The 22,465-nt window shown below is 37.3% G+C and overlaps 1 protein-coding gene across 1 annotated transcript; it reads right to left on the bottom strand.

Annotated features, from left to right (window-relative positions):
• Positions 1-301: 301 nt before the first annotated feature.
• On the bottom strand, positions 302-22,377 carry cd82b (CD82 molecule b). Its single transcript, XM_088339957.1, has 9 exons — positions 22,241-22,377; positions 16,084-16,156; positions 14,243-14,315; positions 10,143-10,267; positions 8,615-8,689; positions 6,501-6,599; positions 4,792-4,965; positions 3,627-3,710; positions 302-1,431 (listed from the first exon to the last, which is right to left on the bottom strand). The coding sequence occupies exons 2-9, from the start codon at positions 16,144-16,146 to the stop codon at positions 1,354-1,356; spliced, it is 771 nt and encodes a 256-aa protein (XP_088196083.1). The 5' UTR covers positions 16,147-16,156; positions 22,241-22,377; the 3' UTR covers positions 302-1,353.
• Positions 22,378-22,465: the final 88 nt, after the last annotated feature.

Here is a 22,465-nt window from a genome sequence, read left to right as displayed (position 1 = left end):
ACTCTGTATGCAAATACAATAATTACAGTGTCACAGCTGTTGTAAATTGTCTGGAATACTTTAATACGATTATGATTGAAGCAGACGTTAAATCCGTGCAAAAATTCACTGGAAGAAGGAAACTGGCCCTTTATTGCTGCAAGTTCAGTTAAATGCATTTTTAAGTAAGAGAATTGTTTAGTTTTTTGTGTGCTAACGTTCTAACACGGGTGTCCAATTGAAAATTCTCAACAGGTAGACACTGCCATCTACTGGTCTTCTTGCTACATTGCCGGCATCACAAAAAATAAAAATCAAGGCACACAATCAGATCCACCTTTAATTTGAGTTTGCGTTGTAACACAAGTACAAAAAATATATCAAACACAAACTTTCTTCAATTAATAGTCCATTGTTTAAGTTCTAAAAAGATTTGGCAGTAAAAAAAAAACCTTCATGTCATTCAAATTTTTACAATTTGGCAAATGAAATAACGTATGAAATGTATAAAAATGCAAGAGAACAAATACCTTTTGGAGAAAATACTTTAGAATGAACAGCAAAAACAAAATACTTGGTGTAAATACAACAGTTGTCATGCTCCACCTGTGAAAGCCATCAAACTTTAACTCCAACAGACAGACCGAAAAATTAAAAAAGCTAGGTCAGAGTTTACTGTCAAGTCATGTTTTCCCGTGAAAACGCCAAGAAATTCCCCTTGATAAACTCATAAACGCAGCTACCAGACGATGGCCGAATCTGTGGTGAAAGAGGATGGTAGTAAAGAGTGAACAGGAGTGGCGCAGGAATACAAAAACTGGCAAAGAAGCCTAAAACCTCCACCGCAACTATTTTTTTTCTCATCCACCCAGCGGAGACGGAAATAGAAAGTGCAGGATCACAGGGTGCCATTAATTCCACACACGCTCTCATTTTTCTCGCCGCTCCGAGGTGAGGAAAGTCTCTGGAGCGGCGCCTCGGCCAAAGTGCTCTCCCTCGCTTTTACTCTGTAAGCGCTTCGTTGAGGTCAGATAAAAGAAATGCACGGGGGACAAAAATCGTACTCGTAGGTGAGCGTTTAAAGACTTTCAATATGGATAACCTCAAACCCAAAAATGAAAAAAAAAAAAGATCTTTTTAAGTCACTCTCAAAAATACACGTACAATAATAGTAAGTATAAATATAACAAACAAAAACGGGAACATGTGAACTCAATCGACAAGTGTCTTTCATCATGTTTGAGGGTGTAAGAATTCGACACGACCTTCAAGGCAATGCATTCAGAATGCTTTTGTGTGTGTGTGAAATGCAAAAAGTATCAATTTGAGGACAGGAGTCCATGTATCTTGACATGTGGACGTTAGAGTGGCACTTCAGTACTTGGGTACTTTGGTATAATCCTCCTGGACGACACTCTTGCACAAACACATGGAGAGAATCATCCCAAGGAGCTGGAAAAAAAGCAATCAAGTGTCAGGAATGGCGTTTCGGGAGTGGTAAGCGGATTCATTTGGAGCAGGGGTCTCAAACTCGATTTTCTTTGGCCTTTCGAAGTTTGGGTCTGGGTTAGGTTGGGCCACATTAGGTTTTCTGATAAAAATACACCACCCTTCTCAAAATTCAATTCAGAATCAATTCTAAAAATTATACAGGGTTCCTACACATTTTTCATGGCCAAACTTTTTATGGTCCTTCAAATCCAGTTTTCCCATTTCTAGTACAATTAAAGTAAGATTCATGTATTTTGCAGAGCCACAAATATATCTAAAATTTACATAAACAATTCTGAATCTTGCATGTGCATCTATCGACATATGATTTTTAGATCTTGAGTAAATCGTACAATACATATGTAAATATTTTTGAGTCGAATCTCTCCCCATATATGGGTTGGGTAAATTCGTTGGAAGTTCTTCAAATTAAAATTTACCATTGGGAAACACTACCTTAAATTTATGCGTGGCCAATAATAAATGCTCATAACTGATGCGTAATCCTTACATTTCATAGTGCCCTGTTTAGGTGCAGCAATAACCTGTCCTCTTAGGCCCACACCATAGGGTGCGATGACGCATCAGCCCAATGCCATACTAACTGAAGTGAACTGCCGTTAATCACGAGGGAAGAAGAAATGCAGAAATCAGCGTCGGCATCATTTTTAAACCGACTAGTTCGAGAAAGATGGCAACAATTTTTTACACATTGACAAGCACTTCACCCAAAATTCAAGCACTTCAATCTTCAAAAGTACATTAAAATTCAAGCATTTTAAAGGATTTCAAGCACCTGCACAAACCCTGTATAATGAGAATTACTAACAAAATAATCAGATAAAACTACATGTGCCACCCATGAGTTGATTCTAATGTACCGTATTTTTAGCACTATAAGGCGCACCTAAAAGTCTTAATTTTTTTCAAAAGCTGACCATGCGCCTTATAATACAGTGCGCCTTATTTATGGAACAAAATTAATTCGCAAAGTCTTGCAACTAACTTGCCGCCGCCAACTAGATTTTCCCCCGAACGCCAAGTAGTCCGCGGTGTATGCTGGGATTTATTTACCGGCGTTTTATTGGCTAACCAATGTGTCAATCAGCTGTTAAATCGATCGCTATTGGCTGAAGTTATTCGGAGCCTCGGATTGGATAGATGGCCAAAACAAACCCTGCAATTGGCCGAGTTTAGCAATGGCGTAGCAAGCTTGCTAAAGTACACCATAAAGAAACATGTTTTATTAGTCTGTATTTGCAAATAATTTACTCTCCTGGATTTACTTCACTCACGGTTGTAAGAAGACCATGATTGCGTATCATTATTGAACGTGAGAACTTAGGTGAGCTATGCGGCTTTATATTTTCCCGGTATCTTGTTTTAGAACGATCTTGATGTTGCTGTGATGAGTTGAGTGAATTAAACTCAATTCCAAGTGTTTATTGTCATATGCACAGTAAAGTTGCGAGCGAAAAAGAAAATAGAAACTAAGAAATGTTTGGCATTTCTTGAATCCCAAGACTTTAACCTTCCGAATGATATTTGAAATGATGCATTTGAGTGACATCGTACGGACACCGCATCCGCTCGTGTCTATGACACGTATTTGCTTCTTTGCAAGCTTTGGGAATGTTAAGGGGGTAATCAGTTGGACTGAATCATCTGACTGTTTTGTCGACGTTCCCATTGTAGCGCCTTATAATCCGGTGCGCCTTATCTATGGAAGATATAGGACCAAAAACTATTTTTTGGGGGTGCGCCCTATAACCCGGTGCGCCCTATAGTGCGGAAAATACGGTATGTCTTTCGCCATTTTCATCAACATTCCTGAATGTGGCTTCTTGCATGATTATTCATCGGTACATTTAACTTCTATGATGAAGCAAATGTTTTTTTATGACCATGTTCCATCAGATGAAACAAGTTTAACACACAGCAGAAACTCACTGAAAGTTATTTGCAAGGTGCATTCACACTGTCCTTTTAAGCTTCAGTTCATAATTGGGGACAGTCTCATCCGCAGAGCGAGCATCCATACCATACTCAAACATTAACCTTGCATATTAGGCCGGGGGCATCACAATACGGTCCCACGTGCTGCGTGTTTGAGACCCCTGATTGATGGGTTCTATGAGAAGAAAATTGATCGATACCTCCACTACGGCAACTCCAACACATATTCCCAGAATGACTCCGCAGTTCTCCAAGAGCCATGTCTCCACACTGGTCATGCAACCCTAGATTGGCAAATAAAAAGGAAGATGAATGATAAAAATATTGTTTTTAAGAGTAGACACCTGCAAAGGAGATCCCATAGGATGCCAGTTCTTTAATTCGACTATTATCCTTCACTGTTGTACGTTATTTTAAATATTATGCACTGTTGACATGTTTGTCACATTCATTGTTCACTCCCATTAGAGCGGATTTGCCAAGATCATTTGTAACCTATGAGATTTAATGAAAAAATAGGGTTCAGGGGAACAGATTTGAATTTTGTCTTAGTGCGGGTTTTTTGTACAGTCCTCTCCTGTTCTCCTTGCAAGTTCAAAATCTGTTGATGTGTTCTTTCTTTTCTTTTTTTGAGTGTTTACAAAACTATAAACTCATTAACTTTTGATATTCATTTATGATGTTCATAACATGTTATAATTTGAATAGATAGGAATGGAAAAGTATTGGACAGCTTAAGCTTTATTAAATAAAAGAAGATACCAGCTGCAGCAGTGTATTGGAACCGCTTTCTAAAAATGATTCAATAACAATGCTATACAGATGTTGGTACCATTTACAATACCTAAAAGGTTATAAGCTCTGAGTAAAGAAATGTATGTTGTATACATCTTGGATATTTCCATTTAGTATACAAACTAAATGCTTAGAATGTTCAATCTTATGTTTCATTAAAAACATGAGGAACCAAACTGAGGGCTAATAAGAATGAAAAAAAAAAAGTATTTTTTGGTCGAAAAAAAAAAAGATTTAATTTTACTTTTGGACAAAATTGCCCAAATTTAGTTTACTTCATAATAGAGTTGCACTATGGAAGACATGTTTGAAACCATAATAGGGAAGAATCCCAAAGCCCACAGACTTTTAAACAGCTCCATAAAATCCAGATGTAAAATTGTCCAGCCTTAGGTTGTGATATACGATGGAAACATTGAGTTATACATTTTTTTTTCCGGATGTACAGGATTGCTTTAGCCATTAAAAACTCCCAGGCCAAACATTGAAGCGAAAACATGGGAAAGGCTGACAGCAATCAGCAGACTCTGCAAGTTGAGGTCTCGCAAACATTGCGGAACGTGGCTTTACCGTTTGGTAGACGGGAAGTTCTGAAGACAAGTGCTCACAGAGGCCCTCCACCTTGACGTCAGTGCCAGGCAAGGACTCGTTGCGGCAGGAACACGAATAGAAGTGCTTGGTGCTGTTCTTGATCTGCACGTTGTCTGACCAGTTGCCAGGCCCAGTCCATCCGCAGCACTTCATCTGCAACCAGACAAAGATAAGCGGAAGCAGCTCGACATATTACACATGATTTGGATGACGGGTTTTTTTCCACACTTTAAACATTTTACAAGGATCTCTAGCGACGGTGAATGCTTTACTTTGACAGTTAACAATGCAGAATGTTCTGAGAAACATACACAATATTATTTTGCAAAATGAGTTCGTAATCTAATTGCATTGTACACTGACTATGTTGGGTTGCCTGGTGCGCAATCTTTTGACATTGAAAAGCGGTATATTTTATCTCACACTTTTTTTAACGGGTCAAACACAATCTGTCCCCGAGATTATTTTAAAAACAACAACAACAGCAGCAACAACCTGTGCTTGTTTGAAACCGGAAGTGGCAAACTTTTATCGTAACAGAAATCGAAAGCAACTGTTGGAGCGGTTTATTCACGCTCAAAGACTTAAATTTAATTCCATAAAAAGCAGTCGTAGCCTAAAGTATTACCCTCGATATAAAATTTTTGTTGTCAAATTGAAAATAAATTGTATTTTTTAAAAGCGTTAGGCATTTTTAAAGGGCAAGGAGCAGTAATGTTGGCATGTATGCGCATCTTGACAAAAAAAAGTTTAAAAAAAAAGTAGTAATGTGTATGTAACACAAATGTAACGGTTCTCTGTAGTGAACGATAGGAGCCAACTCCCCTCTAGGAGACAGGTAAAAGTTTAGATTGGTTAAAAGTTTAATCATTTCATCAAATAACTCTTAGCACGGCGGCGCAGTGGTTAGCGCTTGTGCGGCACAGTTCATGTCATGGGAACCTGTCGTGGGTTCAAATCCAGCTCCAGACTTCCTGTGCGGAGTTTGTATGTTCTCCCCGTGCTTGCATGGGTTTCCTCCGGGCACTCCGGTTTCCTCCCACATTCCAAAAACATGCATTTCAGGTGAATTGGCCGGTCTAAATTGTCCCTAGGTGTGAATGAGCGAGCGAGTGAGTTGTCTGTCCCCGTGTGCCCTGCGATTGGCTGGCAACCAGTTCAGGGTGTCCCCTGCCCACTGCCTGGAGATGGCTGGAATGGGCTCCAGCCCCCCCCGACCCTAATGAGGATAAGCGGTACGGCTAATGAGATGAGATGAGAACTTTTACTATACTTTTTTATTTAAAATGAGTACAATATTGCCATAATCACAAGTGGGGAATAAAAAAAAAAAACTAAGACAGCTTTTATTGTGAAATTTCCGCACACTTCAACAGTCGCTGATAAATTTATAACAAACTATCATAAAGTAGAATGAAAAAATAAATGCTATTTTATACAATAAGCATTTCTTTAAAATCAATTATTGCATTTTTATAATGAAGTCGTACAATCAATTATTTTAATGCCTTATTAAGTCATTCCATGCATAATGTGACATAATAATTGTAAAATTCGCCTGAAATCCCAATCCAAGATGTATCTAAAATAAAATAAACGCTGTTCCTTAACCATTAGGAGAATGCACATAGTTCTGAGAACGAAAATACATTTTAAAAAAAAAAACATAGTCTCTGAGATGAACGTACCGTCCTCTGGATGTAATCCCAGGTTTGCTCCGTGGTTTTGTTCTGGCCAGTGTAGTTGACAATCATGCCCTTGATGATGGTGGACATTTCATGTTTGAGCTAATAAAAACAAGGAACAATATTTATTAATATGAATCCTTGTGTTGACTGAATATAATGGTGATTATTTTTTAATACTAAATTCCATGTTTAATATGCAAAGAATTTTTCAAGGTCACACACAATAGATAATTACATATCTAGCAAACCTAAGTAATACTACTCTGCATTACAACAAACAATATTAGTATTGTACATCGATAAAATAAAGGCAAATTAACCCTTAGTATGTGTGGAAAAACAAAAGCCGTCCATCTGATCTGCATGTTAAACTATGCCACGCCTCCCATCTTTTGGGTCTGGAGGTGCCACGCTGTGCTGAAAAGCCAGAAAACGTGTTTGTGTGCAAGATCACAAAACTGTGGCAGGATTGGAGCCCTCTTGCAGCGAGAACCTCACCCTATTCTGGGAAGGGCGGGCACCGCCCTGCGGCCAAACTTAAACACCAGGAGCACGTCCAGGCTCATGCTGAAGAGCAGCACCACAGAGCCGTGAAAAGTGTATAAAAGTTGGCCGAGGAGTTTTTTTTATACAACATAACTTTCACAGAGTGTTAAAAGACACTACAACTCGTGATTATAGTTCACCTTAACCCAATAAGGATGGTTATAATTTTAGAGGTCAAACAGCCAATGTTATTTGGCTGACTACATGTTTAACAATGCTTCTGTAGAAGCAGTAATGTAAAATAAAACATTTCAGGTTCCATTTTACAAGTCAAACGCATTTGCAGATGTGTCAATAGTTATAAATTACCCAAAGGAAGGCAAATAAGGAGTATTTGTTTGATATGCATTATGTTTGGTGTTTTGCGATAACAAATTCTAAACATGTGATTTGCAGCTCCCCACTCTAGTTCTAACCAGTGTTGGGACTAATACGATACAAAGGAACGCGTCACTGGAACGCAATTACTTTTCCCAGTAACGAGCACTGTAACGCCTTACTAATAAATAGAACATTACTACGATACTCATTAAATGCAAAAAAAGAAAGAAAATAATAATAAGAATAAGAATAATAAAATAAAAAAACATAAATTTTCAGACCGTTATATAAATCTGCATTATTCATTTTGTCACAATACAGTCCTCGATCTGCCAGTTCTAATGGGTGGGTAATATCCATAACTACCTACAAAGTACAACTAAATAGTTATGATGGTGCCATCTGTCTCAAGAACAGAGTACTAGGTCGCTGAATTACTCCTAATGTATGTATTCTCCCCATTTTATATTAATTCAAGCAGGATTTACAACTATAAAATAACACTCAAATCAGGGTCACATTCATATTTGGTTGTATGTCACCCATAGAGAATGGTGGGCAGCGAGGGGCGAGGTGGCTTAGTGTTGGTTTGAAAGCTCTCAAGATTGCAAGAAATTTGAAAGGTTCACTGCTTCCACAGGTTGGTGTACATGTTTTCTTCCATTTATCTTTATTATGTGGATATTTAGAACAGTTTAGTTAGGGTTGGCTTCTATGTGAGTATATACAGTAATTTCTAACTAAATTGTAACTCTCAGAGTACCACGCCCTTTTTGGAGTCAGAAATCTGTGGGGTAACAATGTTACATTTAAATTGAAGTAACTATAACCAAGTACATGTTTTTAAGTAACGTGCCCAATACTGCTTTTCATGCAACTGTCAAACTATAGAAAACACATCATCAGTAGAGGAATCGAGACATGAATATACTAACCCATACTATAAAACAACACTCCAAAGCCAAACTTTGGCAATGGTAAAACACTGCTGCATTATAAACCACATAATCAGTCTTAATAAAGGCCAACTAAACTACGTTAGAAAAAAAAAAAAAAACATTGTGTGACTTGAGAATTATTGAGCTATGAAACAAGTGTTTCGCCACAGGAAACAGGAGGCTTGTTCTCACAGCTGTGACACGAGGAAACCCAAACAGAGAAGGCCTCAGCTGCAGAATAGGGAGGAAAGGTGGCAAGCAGCATTCTAAAGTAAGGCAACAAGACGCTTAAATGAAGTGAGAACTTACCCGATCTCTTTGGAAGTAGATGAGAACCCCTGCAGTCACTTGGGCGATGAGGATGAGCAGGAGGCAGGTAAAGTACTGGTTGGGATGAGAATTTAAAAAAATAAATAATAGCAGTTATTTTGACTCACTAAAAAATATTCATAATAAGCATTATATCCTGGCTTTACAGTCATTCAGCAGTTTCAAATGGACCCAATGAGTTAAAAAACATTTCAGAAATACCACGTTTATAATGGTATAGTTGCAAATGTTTGGAAGTTCTGTAGCAGCTGCTCACGGTCACTGGGAAAAAAGTGGGTCAACAGCAGCTCCACAATTAACGGCCAGCAGAAGAGGCAGCATAGCCCTGCTTGCTTTCACCCCCCCACCATACACAATTGTTATCTTACTGGCGTTAATCTCCATCACCCCACACACAAACACCCACAACCCCACATCAGTTAGTCAACGCATTAGTTAACATGAAGCTGGGTGTGTCGGGAACAATATGTCAAATGATCTTAACCAGGCAGTGGGACATGAAGCAAGTGCAATAACAAAAAGATTTATCTTGTGAAAGGCACGTGCATCGTTCTATCGGTGGCTAGGAAAAACAGAGTAGTTAGAGAAACGATTAACTAGTGTGGTGAGATTTGGGGACAGAGCGCATCATTTTAAGGCTTAGACTATTTTTAACAGTGGGAAAAAAATGGAAGGGAATGACAGTAAGTTAAACAACTGAGATGACTTGCTCAGGCTGACCAAAGACGCTCATTTGTGGTCATGACTAAGATGTGCTCTCCGAGTCATCGACTAAAATTTGAGTTTAGAATACAGTAATCCCTCGCTGTATCGCAGTTTCACTATTTTAGATTTTTGTTGTGCATTTTATTCTGCATTCTGATAGGCTTAACAGACACGCCCCTTTTTTGCTTGTGTGTCAATAAAGTTGCGATTTAAGTCGTACACATAAAACAGCTTGACAACCCTACATTATGTACGCACAAATATTTTTCATTTTTCAGTTTCTCTAAAAGCCATCATGTCAACAAAACGCTTTGGACCCACAAAAGCACCCAAGAGCAGAGTAAAACGCTTAAAAAAACAACAAACAAGGGATTAGTGTAAAACAAAAACACGCAGGAGACTGCAACATTAAATGTAAAAATGTGCCGTTTTACATCCAAACCGTTTACAACAATAAGTCTGGCCTCATCTAAACGTTCAAACATGCTTCAGCTTGCTACTTTCTCATGATCAATGCCAGAAACCAGGTGAGCCATGTAGCTTGTTATCTGATACACATTTCTATGGCCAAGTAGGACATGGTGGGTGGCTGAGACCACTTTAAAACAAAAAACATATACTTAGCACATGTGCAAATTTGGATATAATTTAAATGTGCTTTCAAAAGATATGATAACATTTTATTTAAAAATAAAATGAATTATGGACTGTTTTATTAAATTACTTGTCCATGAATTGTTGGACCTCAATACTAAAAATCATCTTTTCTCTGTAAGTCCTTCAATGTACTATAATCGCTTACCAGACCAAGAAGACAACGAATTTCGTAAATGGCTCCAATGCAACCAAAGAAACCCATGGCCATTGACAGGGACCCTACTGCGATGAGGATATAGGAAGCCACTTTTACCGTGTCTGATGATTCCTCTGTAGAGAGAAGAAAAAAAATAATGAAAAAAATTGCTAGGAGAGTCACAGTCAGTAACCAATCTGCACAGGGAGTTTTTGAGAAGATAAGCAACATTGTTGCAAACTCTGCTCTTTTTTCCAGATGTGACCACAAAAAAAAGTTTCCAAACTATTTCCTCTTACATTAACAATTTGTTTTGGCTATTCACACTGAGGACACAGAAAGAAGCTTCTCACAGAGAGAGAGGGGAAAAAAAGAACGAAAAAGGTTGCCCTACACAACCCCACTTGCCCCACTGCCATTTTTTTAAATTATCAGTCAGTGGAGAGTTAAACCAAGACAAGAAAAACATGTTGTAAGATTAATTGATTTCCTTCTCTGGAACGGTCAAGGAACAAGGCCATGTGTTTAAAAAAACAGAAACGGAACACCTTGGAATGTCTCTTGGAGGGAACGAATTGCCAAGAATAAGATAATACAGTCCATATCATTGAGAAAAACCTGGCAGCTGCAGAAACTCATATACGGCTGAGTTTAGTTACTGCTTGGCAAGGAAATATATCAGCTGATGCTTTACAATGTTAAAGTGGACATGATAAAAATAACCATCATACTCCAAACTTGAAATATGAAACTACTGCTTACAAATCCTCCCACACAAATCACACTGATATATACGTGACATGATATCTTAATTGTTGCCATTTTCCACCAGCAAAGCATCAGAAAGGACATTTATTTAGATTATGGCTAGGGTCTAAGTAAATAAAAAAGCTTGCAAATGTCAACTAAAATACTTCATTTCTCTTTAAGCCATCTGCAAGCTGTGTCTAATCTTTGGTCTTAAGTACATAGACTATTTGCTGTCCTTTTCCGTGCAAAAAATGCTCATGACTCAAAAACTGTAGGCGAGTGCACCATATTTCTCTCTATGCAGTACAGGTATAATTTGCAGACAATCAATCTCTAAAATGGTTAGTGATTTCAATTAATTTGCGATACAGTTTTGGAACAATCAAAGTGGACATCAACCCAAACAAAATGATGTTGAATGTCCCTAACCAAAACCAAACACGAAGCTTTGTGTTTGTTGAAAATGACTTTTGGCCCATTTGAGGATGATGTCGATTGAAGATGACATGACATAAGCTCAGACTGCAGCAAATGACCAATCATGGCTTCGTTTCAGAAAGAAAGTGAGCCGTTATTGGTTTTTACCAAAACCTAAACAGTTTGTGATCTCAGCAATCCCAGTATGGGCACCCCCAGCAACAGGCGTTTATTACTTCTTAGCTAATATTTTAAACATTCAATTTGAATCACAATACCTTAGTAGTAATTAATATTGCAGAACCTTCTGTAAATACAACAAAGAATTCAGCATGTATATGTACATTTCTGAAAAAAAGATGTTTGCTTTCCGTTCTTAGAAATATATCCAAAACAACATTTAGATGTCTCAATTTACTTCAGGATATAGGAAAAGGTTAAGGTTATACACTCTTACTATGGAAAGCCGTATGTGAGGGCAGCAGAGAAATTGCTTCTTCACATCCAAAGTTCCCCAATTTACTTTTCCCTGTAGTCATTGAAACAGCAACTCATGCCTATTTATATCTTGTAAGATGAATAGAAACTAAAGACAAAAGAGAGCTTGTTTAAGGTCCAGCAATGGCGCAACTTCAGAGAATCCCGTGAATAAACAAATATAGCTCCCAAAGTTTTTTGGGGAAAGTTTGTTTTTCTATCAACAGCAGCGGGACACCCTTTGTGAGAAGAGAGGAGTAGGTGGGTCTGAAAATGCATTGGAAGTCACTAAGGAATGTCTTCATCAGAGAATAATACGAAATTCGTAAACCTTTTTATTGGCCAAATTCAGGCACTTTTTAAGGACGTTATAAGCTAATTTTCCATTTTCTCCAGTACCCTTAAAAGTGTAATTACAGTGTGAATATGGTACTTTGCAGAGCCACAAATCTAGCTGCGTTATACATATGGGATTTTTAGTCTTGTGTGTGCATCAAGACATACGATTTTTAGAGCTTGGACATATCACAAATATATTTGTGGATCCGAAGAATACGTGTATATATTTTTGGAGAAAAATCTCTCTCCGTTGTAGGTGTTGGGTAAAGATGACAGTGATATGGCGCTTACATTTTTTAGTTGCAGGAAGTTCTTCCCATTATAATTTACGACTGGGAAACGCTACCATAATTTTTGCATGGCCAATAACAAATGTCCATAATTGATATGAAATCCTTGCACTAATGCAAATTTCATAATTTCATAGTGTCCTGTTTAAATGTAGCAAACAGTTAGCAAAATGATCATAGTAAACCTGATCAGCTCGGTGAATTACCTTTCATATGACTAAAGAGAGATGATTCACTCATTGTTAAGAGATTGATCTTTTTTGCATACTTTGCAGGATAATATGTGTAGATTTTTTCCTCCTTTTAGCCATTGTTTGTATTTTCTGTTGTCTAGCAATCGTACAAATCCTGGCATCCTGTTGTGATGCACCTGTCCTCTAGGAGACTATGACGCTTCACATGACAACGCCATAAAAACTAATGACAACGGCTGTTAATCACGAGAGGAGTAATGCAATGACAAAGCAAAGCCACCAGAAAACAGAGTTGCCGACATTTTTACAGCAGACTTGTTTAATCTTTCTTCATTTAATGTGTGGTCTATCGTGCCTGACTGCTGAGAAACATGGCAACAATTTCAAACGTTTATAAGCACTACACATAAAATTCCAGCACTTTTCAAAACTTGAAAACACATTAAATCATTTTTAGGGATTTCAAGCACCCGTACAAAACCTGATAATAGTCACAATCTTTGAGGCAACATAAAGATTGTGTAAACGGTGCTGGTAGGTTATGAAAGGATGACAAATACATATAATTATCTATTCCTTACATGAAAACAATAGAAAGAAGACAAAATTCCTTTTTTCTTCTTTTTTTCAAAATAGCTATCGTCTGTTAAGTGTTTTTATCTGCGAGATTAACGTTCACAGGGTGTTCAATCCCCAAAATATTTTTTTCTTCTCTTGCGAAACTTCGCACCTACACATTAAAAATCTGTTGAATCTTAAAATATTAGTCAAATTATGCATTATGCTGAGCCCGATTAAATCAAGAATATGCACAAACGTAAACGGTTAATTTTGAAGCTCGACCTCAAATGGAAATCGATAGAATATTTTGAGTCAGTCTCATGCAATCAATGGCAGCATAACATTTCTGAGAACAACCTAAATACTTTCAACATGGTTAAGAACTCTCAGATGAGCATACTCACACAAATACACAGAAGAAATGCTATGTTTATATTTCTAACTACAACAAGGAAGGACAGTAAAATTCCATGTTTGGAGAGAGAAGGAAACTTTGCTTCTCCAAACAAAAGGTACATCTGGTATGAATGTGCAGACGAGATTGATACTACATTACTTTTCATTCTGGTTTACCAAAAGCAAATCCAAAAATTTGGTTTTATAATCATTTTCAACATTGCTCTCCTTCACTCTGCTGATAACGTTCCTGTTTGCAACAATGTGGAAGTTTTGGATTTTTGAACAGAAACAAGAATGTGGAAACAATTATGAGTTGTGACATTGTGTTAAAAGCTGTTGGAATCAAGATACTACTGTTTGTGGAAATAGTCTTATTCTCTGTTAGACTAAACAAGATGAGGTATCTTGCAATAGTGAATACACCACTATTCTGACTGGCATTAGTACATTTCTAAAATCATTGACTTATTCAAAAGACTATGTCAAAAAGTCTCACTTTTGGGTCAAGTGTGAGTTTATACATTACTCCAACGCAACAATCAGACAAATGTCACAACGGGCATGCAGCCAGTTACCAGTGAGCAGAACTGACATAGGTCAAATGCACATTATGTTTGCAGAGCATTAGCATGGCAGTTTGACGGTGTGTGTGTGTGTGTGTTTGTTTGTTTAAGAAACTTACGTAGAACAGCAATGAAACTCTGGTTATCAAATAGAACCCATAGTCCAAAGCCCATAATCAATGCTCCAAACACCTGTCAAAGAAAATACAGTCAAGGAAGAGTCACCCATCAAAGAGAAGTAAATAGCAGTTTTTGGAGTGTTTCAATTTGAAGCAAATGTTCCAAACAGATTAAATCAATTTTCTGAGAAAAACAAACAAAAAAACAAAACAAAAAGGTTTCAGATCAGGGCTCGTTATTTCACTAGAATATATATATATATATATATATATATATATATATATATATATATATATATATATATATATATACTTACCAAAAATGTAGGAAACATTGAAAAACCCTCATTTTGCTGACAATGATAGATTGACAATCTTGACATGTTTTATAACAAAACCATGTGTTTAACTTTGACGATGACAAGTGACGTCTCAACAATTACCAGACGCTCACCATAATGTACGTACCTCTGAAATTAACCCCCGATTTTTATAAAAGGTACTAGGTTATAGACAGTTCCAGAAACCTCTTGCGCTCGACTGACGAGGTCGTACAGTTCAAAGTGGAACCATGATGTAGATTAGAGGTAAACTCAGGCCTAAAAAAATTAGCCCCGCCCGCGGTCATTAAAGCCCGAATACGACAGATTACTTGACTTGAGGAACAAGGCCCAAAGTAACAATGAAGTCGAAGTAAAAAGTAGTCATCTAAATAATTACTTGAGTGAAAGTAAGTGCATGCTGTGCAGAGCCTCCATGAAACAAACAAAAAAAAAACAAGAGAAAGGCCCACCTTAATGATTGACATTTTTGCCTGAATTTTGGGCCAGGTTGGGGTCGGGGCCAAAGATCTTACCTCTAATGTAAAGATTACAGTTGTTTTTAGGAGAATACACTGGCGCCTGTTTAAGCCCTCCAAACCATGTGAACAATAATTAGAGCCCTGGTTAAGCAGTGTTCATTTAGTCCATTTAGCCCCCGGTGGTCATCGTTAGCCCAGAGGTTCCAGACTTCCACTAAAATGCACACATGGACAAATACTGGCACACACTTCCTAAAAACATCAAAAAGGCTTCTTGCAGGACTGCAAACTAATTGGAAAAGTCCAGACATCCTCAGAGTCCATTTTAAAAAGTTTTTCTATTTTCTCTCTTTAATTTGGCCAGGGCTTCATGGTGTGCTCCTTGGAAGTGGTATGGTAATAAAATTGAATAAACCATCTGTTGTGCTTTTAACCAATCCGTACCGATTCCCTGTGTAACATCTCTCTACCAGGCAAGCCAAATTTGGTGCACCTTTAATATATTGTTTAACATCTCACTAAAACAAAACATCGCTCAAAAACACAGGTGTTTATATATTTTTTATGGGGTTTCTATGTTCACTTTGAAAATTTAAGGACTAATCAGTTTTCAAAGTAAAATATATTATATTACAAATAACGCTCTGTGCAAATTTTGTGAGAACAACTTATCCTAATAGTTTTTTGTCTTTTTTTTCTCTTCAAAGTCTTTATTATATGTTTACCTGGGGATCCCATGTCCAATATCGTTGCATACAATGTTTCACTATGTTAATATCAATGACAATCAAATTCAAAACATGAAGTGTTGTTCATGTGTGACCTTATGTAAACATTGCTAAAGACTATGGTGAATCACCACAACCAATTGCATTGACCTCTTTGTCTTCTACAATTTGGAATTAGTTTTGTTAGACCATTTGCTGTGAATTCAGGTGAACATTTATCATCTCTGATGGAGTTTCAAATTCTAAGAAGCCTCCAACGCCACAAGGAAAAGCACGTCCAATTATGTTATTCTCAATGTGTGGTTACTTACAAAGAAAATTAGGTTGAAGAGGAAAAGAAAGTACTTAATGACGGTGATGCATCCCTTTGTCATGGTTGCGGTTCTGGAAGACAAAAATAAACACGGGTCATTGGTAAAATATAATTTCGGATAGAAAGTGTGAGCAAGCATCAAAAGAAAAAAAAACATTTTCAGTTTTAGTTTTCAAGAACAAAATCAATCAAGCTTTGATCTGTGTCTTTTAAATGTGCACAGATGATTCTACTTCACCCCAAAATGTTTTTCTCTGTTGACAAAGACCCCAAAGTCTACACAAGCAGGAAGACACGGTGGGGTGAACAAACAGACTTATGCCATGATAAGCAAATACAAGCTTGTTTTACATGCTGCAACACGTTTGCAGAACAGTAAAGAGCGTGACCAGTTGACGTATATCTGCAAATTTTGAATCAGCGCTTTCTCACAAAACCGATACACAGTTCGAGCATGTTAAAGTGACATCTGTTTTGCAGCAGTTTTGAAACATTGTCACAGTCACATAAGCGTGACAGTACAAGTCTGCATCTCAGTAGCTTCTCGATGAGCAATACTTTCCGTTGTAGAATCAGCTGTAGGCCACACCAACACCATGTGGGACAGTAAAACACTTTATAGAGCTTCCCAAAAGGCAGGATGAGAAGCCCTCCAAAACTACTGAATAAATATTTATCATAAACCGGCTTTTTCCTTCACAGAGCACACTCAAAAAAACTTGATCTAACCGAGACCAACTACCCACTAATATCAAGGGATAAGCATTTTACATTTAAAGGTGCAACATATTTGATCCTTAATCTAATGTCAGTTAAATTACAAGTGATTTACATATGAAATGTGGCAAACCATTTCATAATGTTTAAATATGTTTTTCCCCCCAAATGTAACTAGAATAGAATGCCTTGTATTGTCATTACACAAAGTGTCATTGAAATTCATAGCCCCCCATGTACTGCACATATAGACAAATAATTTAAAGTGACAGAATTTAAAAGAAGTTCAATTACCAATGATGATGATATACATACATAAATAAAATTACACAACACAAGACGGAACACAATATTAAAAACCCATTAAGCAGCAAGTGAGATAGCAGCGATCAATGATAAATATTGGTTATTTGAAGATAGTTGGTTAATAACACTGCTAATACAAATAACTTGATTTGATAAATAGATAACTTAGGTAACTTGCTGGGAATAGGGAACACATTATGTGCACACACAGGGAATTACCTTCAAGGTTTTATTCATTTTCATCATGTTAAGGTTATTTATTTTTTTCCTTGCCCTCATGTAGGTTTTAGATCAGGGGATGGTGTAATAATAGTCTGTAGTTTGCAATAACAAACTACGTCTGTGCAGCTCTTTGAGACTCTTTGTGATTAAGGGCTATACAAATAAACATTACTTGACTTTTGGTGAATAAATCATTAGGGTTATAAAAGAATTCTTCAAGACATTCTAACTACTAAAATAGCAGAGGAGTACATTTTCAAATCATTAGTGTCGTTGACATTAGCAAATATTGAAAATACCCTTGAGGATCCTTGTTTGGTGGATATGTAATGTCTTGTGTGACAGAAGTATAAAATGCTGCTGTTGTAGGATCCATAGAAAGGGCCAAGATCATTTGAAAGCATTTGGGTTGGCCCAGACTTTCAGGTATATGGACTTTAGTCATTCACAGTATGGCCATAAACTTAAAAAAAATGAGTACCCGAGTACACACAAAAGTAAAAAAATTCATTGTACATTTTAGAGTTAACCACTTTGCATATTCACCGCAAAACATTTGACATGCGAAAGGAGCATCTGTCAGCTAGATGGGCCTGCTGACCCAAATAGCTACTATTTTATACCAAACCTGGTTGTGCAGAGGCCTACATAACACTCATGCGATAATATAATCCTTAAAGAAGATTTTCTTTGTGAGTTGATAGGTTATAGCGGGGTAGATTAAAATGGTTTTGCTCTAATTCACGTTGTTTGTAGACAAAGACCCATAAAGCCCCATGACAATTTTCCTAGACGGGCTCTAAGCGCATTGCATTTAAAAAAAGTAGTTCAGTCAAGTCAGCCTTTAATCACAATGAGTCTCAAAGGGCTGCACAGGCCACGGACTACTATTACACCATCCCCTTATCTAAAACCTACACGAGGGCAAGGAAAACTCAAAAACCCCAGCATAAGGAAAATGAAGAAACTTTAAACCTGTAAATTCTCTAAACAAAGATTAACACACCCCTATTTACTGTAGAAATGTATTTTTCAATAGACATTATCTCAGTTCATGTCAGCTAAATCAGTGTTTATGTAAAACAAACTCATGAGACTTCGCTGTATGGTTAGCATATCCACTTACAACTCGAAAGGTCCCTTGTTCGAGACCGGGTGGAAACATATGTTGGCTTGGAGAGGGATGGGCACCAGTAGGCTGTACTTGCCCGAGACACACCATAGGGATTCATGCCCCTACATCCCTAGCAGTAAAGGAATCCAAAAAAAAAAACCACTCTACTGAGAGCTGTAGAAATACATCAGTACAATAAACAAATAATGATCTTCAATATATATTTATTTTTCAAAAACCTTTTAAGGCAGTTTAAAAAAAACTACTCTTGTTATATAAACAACATGAATCTCAGATGGCAGTACAGTATGTCTAATGGACCCAGCATGCATCAAACACAGCCCTGAAGGTCTGACCCTACCTACATTCACCCTAGTTATACATATCAATCTTTGACCCATTTAAACATCTGTCGACCTTGTGTCCTGTTATCACCCTGTTGGACAGGAACCAAGGCCTTGAACAGAGTTATGGAATCCTGCATTGAAACATCAGTAGCAGGTCATTACCTTCATTGATGGTGTAACAGTTTCAACAGGATATGAGTTCAAGGTCAGCCTCTTATTAAATCAACCAAGAGCTTGCAGATGTCCCATTAAACTGGGCACCTCAGTTATTTGAATAAATATTGCATATTCAGGTGAAAAAGGGCTTCTGTAAATATTTCATGAGGAGATTGTTCAAGTGTGTGATGATGTCACGGGATAGTTGACTACTGAACAATGATTCATTGGTAGTGACGCAGAGAGAGGGGGAGATTCCAGACAAGACAGATTTGTAGTCACAATTTCAAAATAGTCAAAAGGAAATGCCCATTTGATGTTTATAATTTCTGAAGTTAACATTTTTCTAGCAAAATAAAATAATTACAATCTGTTTAAATTTGGTGCGTCTGTGTTCCATTCACACTGCAACAAAATGTCAAGAGGACTAAGAACTGGTGGTTCATCATTATTTTTAAAACAGACGCGTATTTATTTTCACTGGAACTTGATTTCACCAAAGGACCTTTAATGCTAGCATTGCAAGCTACTAAACTGGCTGGCGTCTGTCGTGTAAAACAACTGGGAAGCACATGTAGACCTTACCGTAAATGCCCTCAAATTACAGATGGAAGTCTGAAATTAAAGCACGCCTTGTCCGTTTGGTTGAAAATCATAGTGTAGTGTTTAAAGTCAAAACAGATGACAACTGTGTGCGTTCATCTCACCCAATAAATCGTAGAAGTTCTAAGAAATATTCAATTGTGTGCCCTTTTGTGATGATAGAATAATTTTTTGTTGAAGACGCACCTCCGTTTTCCAACCTTTTGTAATCTCATCTCATCAGCTGCACCGCTTATCCTAAGTAGGGTCACGGGGGTGCTGGAGCCCATCCCAGCAGTCATCGGGCAGTGGGCAGGGGACACCCTGGACTGGTTGCCAGCCAATCGCAGGGCCCTTTTGTAATCCAGTCAACAAAAAAGTATTGCCTATTACTTTTACCCAGTTTAATTAGAGATTTATTTAAGAGTGACTGTTTAGTTGAACAAGCCAATATATTTGCAATAAACCGCGAGCGACCTGTACAAAAAGCAAAAAACTATGAACATCGTTCGTTGGACCTCTTGTCATCCTGTTTCCTAACATTGAGGCATGTCACCGTCAAACATGTTTTAAAATTAATTACCAGCACAAGTTTCTTTTTTTTTAACTGTAATTTTGCCTAATTTCACAGTATTCAAATTGTCTAAAAATTTGTGGCCGTTATGGCTCGGGGGGTAATACATGCTCATTTTAGTTAATAATTTAGCTGTCATTCTTATTTCTATTATATCTGTAACCTGTTTTCCAGGTTTTGCAACATTTTTACCTTGTTTTCTACAAAATTTACAAAAACAAAACTTCAAATCAGCGAAAGTTACCTGTTCGTGGAACAAAAAATTGTTTCGTTTTTCTGTTTGTTTTTGTAAAATGGAGAAAATGATCAAATCAACAAAACGGTGTGCAAGATATTTATCTTATATCAATTATTTTATTATAATTTGAGGCATAATATTCAATGGCTTAATCAAACAAAATGAGTTTATATTATATTTGGCTCTACTACTTCATGAGCTGATAATTAGTTTATAAAAGAAGATGAATAGACCCACGGTCACCCACCTACTGATATGGGTGAATGTTACAGTTACTCATCTGAAGCAAAGAAAGAAAGCCAAAGAATATGGATAGCAGGTTTCTTTGCAAAATAAAATAACTTACAATGTACAGTGAAAATAGAATTGATGTGCTTACACTAACCTCATCCTAAAAGTGCCCACTTCTCAAAAAATGTCCTCAATCTGTTTAGAAAAAAAGTTTGCCCATAATATTGAGTGTACAACCCACTCTTACAAAAATGTCCTTGATAATTACAAAGAGTACATATAGGAGGAACATGAAAGAGAATGCATGACATAAATTCACTTAAATCGGTTTGGAAGAAGCGGTTTTTACATGTCAAGTCAAGTCATTTTTATTTGTATAGCCCTAAATCACGAAGAGTCTCAAAGGGCTTCACAGATTATTACACTATATTACACAGACTATTTTTCAGCCGAAAACCCATCCATACATCCATTATCTGCAACGCTTATCCTCAGTAGGGGAGCCCATCCTAACTGTCTTTGGGCAGTGGGCAGGGGACAAACTGAACTTGTTGGGACAATTTGGACCGGCCAATTAACCTGACATGCATGTTTTTGGAATGTGGGAGAAAACCGGAGTGCCCGGGGGAAACCCACACAAGCACGGGGAGAACATGCAAACTCCACACAGGAGGTTCAATATCATGACCTCAGAACTGTGCCGCACACGCACTAACCACTGTGCCGCCGTGATGCCCTATGTGCAACCCCCTTTTACAAAATAAAATGCACTTGATTATCACGAAGAGTAAATAAAGGGGCAACACGAGAGAGAATGCATGAAATAAATTCATTTAAATCTGTTTGGGAAAAAAGTGGGTTCTCACAATAAGTACAATCCCCTTTCACAAAAAACTGCACTTGATTATCACAAAGTACATATAGGAGCAACATGAAAGAGAATGCATGACAAAGTCATAAAAGTCTGTTTGGAAGAAGCGTTTTTTTACAATATGTACAACCCCCTATTACAAAATAAAATGCACTTGATTATCATTAATAGTACCGGTACATAAAGGACTAACATGAAAGAGAATCCATAAAATAAATTCATTTGAATCTGTTTGGAAAAAAAGTGGGTTCTCACAATAAGATAACACCTTTTTACAAAAAGAGTACATCAAAGAGCAGCATGAACGAGGTTTCACATATTAAAAAAAGACACGCCGTGGCCACATAAACGTTAATGAAGACTGTTTCGGTAACTTAAAACATTTTTTCTTTGAAATGGAAGAATTATATAACAATAAGATTAAATTAATTTCTTTGTTAGTTGGTGAAACCATTTTATCGATAAGTTAAATGGCGTTTTGAAAAAAAGGCATCAAAGACTTCATTGGGTGAGCCAAGTTTCCGACACGAAACGTTCAAGGGCTTTTAAAAGATAAAACCGTGTATCTATCATTTACATTCACATCTTGCTGCGTTAAAAACAAAAGTTTAAAAAGTTGATTTCACGAGATAAGAGAAAAAACCGCCGATATACTCGTAAGAGCCTTGTGGACCCGCTAACGTTGGAACAAAAAACGTTTCATTCACGCGCAGGGACTGGTGAAAATGTAACATATTAACTTAGAAAAGAAAGCGTAGTAAACGTTTAAAAATGTTGATATAATACAAGGAACTTACTTCTCTTTTTCTATCAGCAACTTTTCTCGAGCCTCAGTGGGAAAGCGTGTGACTCCAGCTGCTTACTCGCTGGTGAGAAGTAGAACGAATGCCCCGGGAGCGTGCGTGCGGGTGCGTGCGACGATAAACGCTCCCGCCCTCGCGGGCACGAGCGCAGCCTGACACAGCCAACTCAGTCTTACTTTAACTTATTACAGTCCTTCTTCAATGATAATAATTTTATAT

The sequence above is a fragment of the Urocampus carinirostris genome, chromosome 7, assembly GCF_059441175.1.
Source record: "Urocampus carinirostris isolate Australia breed hairy pipefish chromosome 7, RoL_Ucar_1.0, whole genome shotgun sequence".
Taxonomy (NCBI): domain Eukaryota; kingdom Metazoa; phylum Chordata; class Actinopteri; order Syngnathiformes; family Syngnathidae; genus Urocampus; species Urocampus carinirostris.
This window is presented reverse-complemented; position numbering and strand designations above follow the sequence as displayed.